The following is an 8,964-nucleotide window of genomic DNA, read 5'->3' on the forward strand; positions in this document are numbered from 1 at the left end:
CCCATTACATCCCACGGAGGAACGCGCGCCGACAACTTAGGCCGTTTGGTTTTTTTCTCACATCGGTTCCCCTAAATGGGAACGGGCACCCTTTCCCTCTCCTTCCCCCCCCCCGCCGGGGGATTCCGGTGCCCATTGGCAGAGTAGGGACCCTGCAGGTTCACTCTTTCCATCCTAAACCCAGGCTCCAGCTGCAGCCGACCAGGCCCTTAGTGCTGGGTCAGCACTAGTGGAGGGACTTGGTCTGGTCACTTACACTTGTCACCCTGGGCCTGTGCAAATAGATGACGGAACCAGGAACTTAGGGACACATCGGCTGGCCGGAATCCCCCTGCTGGGGTGGGGAAAGAAGAGGAAATGGTGCCCCGTCCCATTTAGGGGAACCGATGTGAGTGTTAGCTAAACCAGGAGCCCTTAACTTTTTGTGTGTTATTGACTCTCTGGCAATCCCCTTCTCAGAATCGTGCTTTTAAATGAATAAAATAAAACACATAGGAGCAAAAGGGAACTAATTATATTGAAAGTCATTAAAACATTTTTTAAAAGTGTATAGACTTTAAGTTAAGAACCTCAATCTAAACCAATATCAAGCTCCCATGCATTTATTTGCAGGTTCTATTTCTAATAGATCGAGTTTAGAATGAGTCCGAGTTTCTGAAAATATGAATTAGAACTAAGAAATATTTTCAATTTTTTTTGACGTTATCTCCCGAGATATGAGTCATCCCTTCCCCCTCTCGCCTAAAGTCCTTGAATGCACAATTAAAAAACGAAACAAAACCCACCACTCATGGTGTGTTTTATCTTAAACGGCCTCTGCTCAAGTATTGCTTTAATGTATGGAGCCCAGCACTTAACATGAATTAGGTAGTGATATTGACCAGGGCAACCTCTAATAAACTGAGCTAACAGGTAAAAAGCACTTTGTTAGCCTTAAAACTGTTGCAACCTATTATTATTTTTGGTGCCGATCTGAATTAGTAGACTCTTCCAAATTGATTTACAAATCAAATTGACTCATGAAATTTCTAAACTCGTTCCTTTTTCTGTTGTTACTTGAGTTTCCCTCCTCTGCCTTCCTCCCACACACACCCATGTTAAGGAAATAAAAGTGACGTTTTAGGATTACAACAATCTCTCCTGGGGCTGCTCTCTGAAGAAATGTTCCAAAAACGGTAAAGGATTTTTAGCATTATTTTTTTTATTTTTAACTTTAGACAAATATTTATAATCCCTATCACCTGGGTAACTTCCAGTATTCAAATTCATTCATTCGCCAAATATTTATTAAGCCTCTATTGTATACAGAGCATTGTGTTGGGATAGATAAAATGATTAAATGTCCTAGGCCCCTTTCTTCTCTCTACCCGCTCCTTGGGTGAGCTCATCTGCTGCCATGGTGATCTCACCTGCCACTTCTCTGTGAAGATAATTTTAACACCTGACATTTAAATCACACTTTAAAGTTTGCAATTCAGCAACCATTTATTAAACGCCTACAATGGGTCAGCCACTCTACCTAGGGTTAGGCTTTAGAAATGCAAAGACAAAAGACAAAAACCTAAAACGGCCCCTCCCTCAAGGAACATCCCACTGGGGGTAGAGGTGGGAGTTGGGCTGGTGATTATTAAGTCTTATTTTACTGATGAAAAAATTGAAGCTCACAGCCCTTGGTCCCACAGCGAAGAAGTATCCAAAGGGGATTTGAATCCCCAGCTGCCTGGGATCCCTCTAGTCTGTATCTTGGTGAATCCCAAATCTTTCTGTTTTAATTCCTCTCTTAATGTAGGCTGCCTGTCAGCTCCCAGGTGTCCAACTGGCATCTCAAACTCAAGACATTTCAGACCTTTTTGGGACATATTCATCTCACCCCATATCTGTCCCTTCTCTGTCTTTGAGAGGAGAGGAAGGAGGGTTCCGGGGAAAGGGGAATAGGAAAAAGGAAGTAAGGAAGGAGAAGAGAGGGATCCCAGCTTTTCTTTTCATGGTCAAACGTGAAGAAAAAAAGCAGTGATGCGGTTGGGAAGGGCAGTGTTTGGAAGGTGCAGATTGGACTCCTAAATCAGTTTCTTCCTTACTGTCTGTCCTCTGGTTTGAATTCAAGCTAGCTTTGCTACATGGTATGTATGGTCTGTGTGACTTTGGGTTGAACATATCATCTCCTGGGCCTCAGTTTCCTCATTTGTAAAATCAAGTTAACTAGTCTTCTTATCGTTCCTGTAGCACACATTGCCTCTCATTCGTCTGATTTTTCTCAGATTCCTTTTGTTCATTAGGTAGTATAGTAGACAAGGTGCTCAACTTTGAAAGAATTGCTGGGTTCAAGTCCTGCCATTGACCTTTATTTCAGTTGGAGTGAGGAAGACCTGAGTTCAAATATTTGTCTCAGATGCTGTTTGCTGCGTGACTCTGGGCAAATCATTTCACATCTTTCTCATCTGCCTAAATGGGTTTCATGTCGTTGTTTGTCCTCTGTTTTCTAAGAAGACCAGTGACATCACAGGTGACAACTTGTGGGTGAATTAGATTTCAGTAAGGCAAAGTTGTCAGCCTTACTGTCTCTTCCTTAAGTCATCGAAGTCCAGTGACAGGACAAAAGTCAGGCCTCAGATGGGTCTCAGAATATGTGTGAGAAAAGGACTTTCTAAACTTTAAAGGGCCATGGAAATAGGAATTGTTATTATTCTCCTTATAATAATAAAAATTAGAGAAATTTCAGTAATTCAGAAATAGAGCCTACCTAACAGATCGTCTAGACCAGGGGTTTCTTGGCCTTTATCTGTGTCAGGGCCCACTGGCAGTGTCCCTTCTAAGAATTATGTTTTTAAAGACATAAATTAAATACATGGGGTTATAAGAGAAACTAGTTATATTGAAATAGTTATCAAAATAGTTTTGAAAACAAGTTCACTGACATAGGTGTAAAGAACACCTGAATTTCTAGTCTAACTTCCATGAGGAAACAGAATCAGAATTGTGAGCTAGGACTAGGAACCAAGTCTCCTGGCTATTAATCCATTTAATACTTTGCTCTTTCTATATGTCCACCTTGGTTTTTGTATTTTGGGTTTGGTTGGGTTTGTTTTGTTTTGTTTTGTTTTTTGCTTAAATTGACCTGTACAATATAGTGTCAATAATTTATGTGTACCATATAAACTTAAGAAGAAGAAAAAAACTAACACATACATACCTTTGCCCTATATGCTTTGTTCCACTAGTGAGGGAGATAAGCCACAAGCTTACGTAAGGGTTTTACAATGGGACTGGACCTTACAAGCCATTTAGTCTGGTCTACCTCCTGCCAGGTGGTGGGGCCTCCGTTCTGACACCTCCAGTGACAGGGAGCTCATTTCATTTTTTTGACAACTCTAAAATTATTAAGAAGTTCTTAACTGTGATGGAGCTAAAATATGTCCACCTGATTGCCCTGGTTCTCACTTTCAGAACTACACAGAATAAACCTACTCCCTCATCTAGAGGATGATAACTAATATTGATAGATTAAGGCTTGCAAAGCATTTTGCCTCTATTACCTCATTTGATGTGCATAACAAGCCTTTGATGTAGATACTATTAATCATGCTAATTTACAGATGGGGAAACTGAGTCCAAAAGAGGTTAAGTGACTTGCCTGGGGCCACACATAAGTGTCCAAAACAGGTCTTCCTGACTCCAAGTGCAGTATTCTTTCTACTATACCATACTGCTCTCTTTCAAATATTCAAAGATGGCGCTCACGTCTTTCTTTCTGCTAGGAAGCCCAGTATTCTCCTTTGTGCCTTCTAATTTGTCAGTGGTCATCTTAGCATATCTTGCCCAAAACTAAACACAGATGTTCCAAATGTGGTCTCACCAGGGCAGACATCGGTGGGGTGGCGCCTTCCTTTTTCCAGACACAATTTCCTTCTCTATCAATGTAGCCTAAGGTTACATTGATTATTTTTTTCAGGAAGCCATCACACTGTTTACTGATGGGGCATGCAGATCACAAAATACTCCCAGTTCTTGCCTCTATCCCTAGTTCCTGTTGTCCCACACCCCACATTGTATTTGTTCAATTGATTTGTTGAACCTGAAATCTAGGCCTTTAATTTATTCTTATTAGCTTTCACCTTACTAGTTTCAGCCCATTGTTCTAGCCCAGTGACGTATATTTTTTGAAAAACTCTTGCTGTTCTCATTCAGAAAGCCCCAACTTCAGAGTTGGAAAGGAGCTCAGAGGCCATCCATTCCCTTGGGAACATGAACAGAATTCTCTGCGATATTCCCAAGAGGTGATCAGCCACCCTTTACACGACAACTTCTACTGAGGCAGGACTGACTACTTTCTGCGGTAGCCTAGGAAGAATTTCGTGTAACAGTCCTTTGGGGCTATCTCCCCAGCGAGGTACTTGCACGTTTCAGGTTGGGTGGAAAGGGATGACTACTCCTACAAGGTCAAAGTATTTGGGGGGTCTAGACTTCTAACATCATAACTCACGAGCCCCTGCCAGTATGCTTCTCTTTAATAGTCGGCTCATAGACATAGTTAGCTCAAAGTAAAGGCATTTACTGCCGTAGCATCATAAGAAAAGCAAATACAAAATGTTCCCCCCACCCACTCATAGACCCGAGGTACACTTTCCCACAAATTCACAGTGCATCACTGGGGAGAGTGAGCACCAACATATACTTGTAAGAAGGAATGCACTCAGAGAATACATATTGCCAAAGTAACGCAGAGCTCAATGACCTTTCTCCTCTTGTGATGTCCTCATATGACTCCCACAGGGTACACTGTCTCTGATAAGCAGATTGATCATCTGGGCTGCCTAGGCATCCACCTCTCTTCAGCTCAATTCCTAAGTGACTATGTCTGTTCTCTTGAATACGCAGGAGGCTCTCTTGTCTGCTCCTTAGTCACATTCTTCCACAAGAACATCTCCTGCCTGGATTTTATTTCCCTAGCAGGTATATCTTTGCTTTTTCAGGACTACTAGGAGTGTGGCTAAACCTTTTGCCAGCTAGTCGATAGACCACCTACCCTCGGATTCTATGTACCATACCTTCTTCACACTTTAAGATCTGAAGATCTCTTTGTCTCTCTTATCTGTCTCTGAGATCACATCACCTGGGCTGGGTGAAAGCAGTTATCAGATGAATTCCTTACACTATACTTAAATCAATCCTAAATCTGCCTTTCTACAATTTACATCAGTTATTCTGAAACAAATACAATTTCATCACTAGGACAGCCCTTCAAATACAATCAAATTTCATCCTTTCTAGACTCAATATGCCTGTTTGCTTTAATCAATTCTAATATGACCCAATCCCTTCTCATCTTGGTTGTCTTCCTCCAGATGCATTCCAGTTAATTACTGCCCTTCCTAGCATAATAAACCCACATCTGAGCACAGCATGACAGATAAGATCTGGCCAAAGCAGAGTATACCAGAATTGTTACCTCTCTCATCCTTAACACTAATTGATGCAGCCCAAAATTGCATTAGGTTTCTGAAGCTGCCACTTGGGCAGCTAGGTGGCACAGTGGTTAGAATGCTGGTCCTGGAGTCAGGAGGACCTGAGTTCAAAAATGATCTGACACTTATTAGCTGTGTGACCATGGGCAAGTCATTTAACCTTGTTTACCTCAGCTCTCTCTCTCTCTTTTTTTTTTTTTTTTGCTTTTTTTGGAGGGGGGAAGGCAGGGCAATTAGGTTTAAGTGACTTGCCCAAGGTCACACAGCTAGTAAGTGTTAAGTGTCTGAGGCTGGATTTGAACTGAGGTCCTTCTGACTCCAGGGCCGGTGGTGCTCTATTCACTGCATCACCTAGCTGCCCCTACCTCAATTCTTTATCTGTAAAATGAGTTGGACAAGGAAATGGCTATCGACTCCAGTATCTTTGCCAAAAAAAACCCAAATGGGGGTCATGAAGAGTCAGACAGTTGAAAATGATTGAAAAGCTAAGCTAAAAAAAAAATATTTGTCAGCTCACTGAATTTTCAGTCCAATAAAACTCCAGCTAATTTTAAAATACAAACTCATATAGCCATACGTTTCCCATCTTGTACTTCTGTAGTTGACTTATGCTAACCCAAGTGTAGGACTTTACATTTACTTCAATTTCATCTCATTAGATTCCATATTGTAGTTCTAGCCTATCAGGATCTGGTCCAGCATCCTAACAGACAGTAACACCTTAAGTACTTTAAAACCGATTTCAAATCCACATGACTGTGATGTCTCCTCCATACCTTTCTATCTCATCAGCAAGGATGGCATTAGTGTTTGTCAAATGTGTTCCTGAAATCTTGGTATACCCCATCTTGAGTAGTCCCCTGATCTAGTAACCATGTCAAAAAAGGAAATGAGGTAAAGCTTAGGTGACCCATTCGTCATCATCCTAACTGACATATATGTAGCATTTTCATGTTTCCAAAGATTTTCAAATGCATTATCTCCTTTGATATTGATGAGGATAACCTTGGAGATCCTTTCCAGCTCTAAATCTATCTGCCTGCCATTTTATAAGCTATTCTGATACTTAGTGCTTACTGTTTCCCTTTCTAGAGGCACACCAACCATCCCTTTATTGAAATTTTGCTAAGTATCAAACAAAGCTCACAGGTAGTATAAGTTTGTATATTCCACTATCTTCTCAGGGATTGCTCCCCAGGCCTCAGTTTTCCCTTCTGTGAAATGAGGAAAAAAGACACCGACTTCTAAGACCCTCCCTAGACCTTTCACACTGTGATTTGCTATATATTGTAAAAACCATAAAGACTTTATTTGTAAGTTCCCACCTTTTGTTGAGTTAAGAGCAAAAGGTTAATGCAGAAATTTCCCCTTGTTCTTTTTCAATAGGAAGTTCAGATTTGTACATTGGTCTGGCCCAGCATTGAAGGAGAAATCTCTTGGGACGTGTTGTTTGGGATTTTTAATTTTTTGGTTCCAGGCCTGGTCATTGTGGTCAGTTACTCCAAAATCTTACAGGTATGTTCTTTGTTCTTGTCTGTTTCCAGTTAATGGGAACCAACTAGGATTGCAGGACCAGAGAATCCGAAGGGACCTCAGAGACTGCCTCATCCATTTCCTCGTTTTAGACATGAGGAAACCAAAACCTGGGGCAAGAGGCTGAATAAATTACAGAGTCACACAGATAATAAACATGAGAGGTCGGATTTGAATCCCTGTCTCCAGGGCTTGGGGTCTTTCCACCGTACCATATTGGCTCTGAGTCTCCCTGCACAAGACTTCCCTCTACATGCAATATCCCTTGCACATGGTCATCCAGACTCCACCTGAAGACCTCTATAAATGGAGAATTTGCTATTTCCTGAGTATTGAAGGCCAAGCTTAAATTAGATTTAGTTCCATCACTCAGGTTCAAGATTTTAAACTGTGCCTTTACAAGCACTCGTGGACTATAGAATCCAATTAAAATTCTTTACCAATTAGAAATTGAAAGATATAAAATATAAATACCTTAAAATATATAATTATATATAATATATTTTAAAATATAAATTTTAAATTACAAAATATGTAATATATTTAAAATATAAAGTTAAAATAATGCTTAGCTTTCCCTGTAGTATCAGCACAACAAAAAGCCAAGAAAGCATTCCCACAAGGGTAGCAAGAGGAAGTCTCTAACTCCAACTTCCCCTGAGCTGTGCCTTTTATATTCCAGGAAGCAAACTTGCCTCTTTGGCCTTAAAAGAACCTGCCCAGCTTACATAAAACAAGTGCTACTCCCATCACATTTAAGGCAGCCCATGATGCTTTGGGGCGGATTTCATTGGAAGGAGGTTTTTCCTTCTAGTGCCAAAGTCTACCTCCCTGTAACTTTCACCTGTTGGTCTTAATTCTGTCCTTTGGGATCAGGCAGGATAAGCATTCCGTCTTCCACATTCAAACCCATCAAATATGTGAAGACCATTTCAATTCAGAGTATTCCAAGGCAGATGTTATGGTAGCTTGTCTAGTATGTTAAGACTTTAACCAAACCTCATTCAGGGCCAGCCATTGTGACATTTGTTATATGTGATTCCTGTAGCATTAGGTGACTCAGTACCCCTCCTAGTCCAGTTGATTCTACCAGGAAGTACCATGATATAGAGGAGAAAGAGGTCTCTGACCATGGAGGTAGAAGACCTGGCTTTAAGACCAAACTCTACCACTCAATAGGTTTGTGACCTAAGCAAAGTCTCTCAGAGGCTCTTCTCCCTTCTCTGTGAATCAGGGAGGTTAATTCTTACGTTAGCCCTACACTATAGGGTTGTTAATAGGACATTGATAGTGCCTTGTAGCCATAAAACTCTATATGAATGAATGCTATTATTGTTATTAAGACCCCAAGGGTGTCTCTCTTTGCCTCTGTCTCTTTTTCTTCTCTCTATATCTGTCTCTGTCTCTTCATCTCTTTCTCTGCCTGTCTTTTTCTCTTCTTTCTCTGTCTAACCCTTTCTGTCTGTCTCTGTCTCTATCTCTGTCTCTTTGTCTCTATATTTCTGTCTCTGTATTTCTGTTTTTTTCTCTTCTTTCTCTATCTTTCTTTCTCTGCCTGTCTCTATTTCTCCATCTCCATATCTGTCTATGTCTCTTTGTCTCCATATCTTTATTTCTGTCTTTCTCTCTCTTATCTCTCTCTCTTTCTCTGTAGCTGTCTCTTCGTCTCTATTTCTGTCTTTGTCTTTCTATCTCTTCTCTTCTGTCTCTCTATAGCTGTCTCTTTCTCTTCTTTCTCTCTCTGTCTCTTTGTCTCTGTGTGTCTATCTCTCCCCATAGCTGTCTCTTTTTCTTCTCTCTGTCTCCATTTCTGTCTGTTTTTTGTCTCTGTGTAGCTATCTCTCTTCTTTCTCTGTCTGTATCTCTCTCTGTAGCAGTCTCTCTTCTTTTTCTGTGTCTATTTCTTTGTCTCTATGTTTCTGTCTTTCTCTGTAGCTGTCTCTCTTCTTTCTCTATTTCTCTGTCTCTT

General features: G+C 40.8%; 1 protein-coding gene across 1 annotated transcript in view; it reads left to right on the top strand.

Annotated features, from left to right (window-relative positions):
- The window catches only part of FFAR4 (free fatty acid receptor 4), a 12,991-nt gene that overhangs the window by 1,235 nt on the left and 2,792 nt on the right, over window positions 1–8,964 (top strand). The window contains exon 2 of the mRNA XM_069099260.1: window positions 6,849–6,977. Within this exon, the coding sequence (XP_068955361.1) occupies window positions 6,849–6,977 (129 nt within the window). The remainder of the gene's footprint in view (window positions 1–6,848; window positions 6,978–8,964) is intronic.

This window comes from Petaurus breviceps, unplaced genomic scaffold, assembly GCF_028583685.1.
Source record: "Petaurus breviceps papuanus isolate PSGF00001 unplaced genomic scaffold, PetGlider_PUasm1.0 37, whole genome shotgun sequence".
Classification (NCBI taxonomy): Eukaryota; Metazoa; Chordata; class Mammalia; order Diprotodontia; family Petauridae; genus Petaurus; species Petaurus breviceps.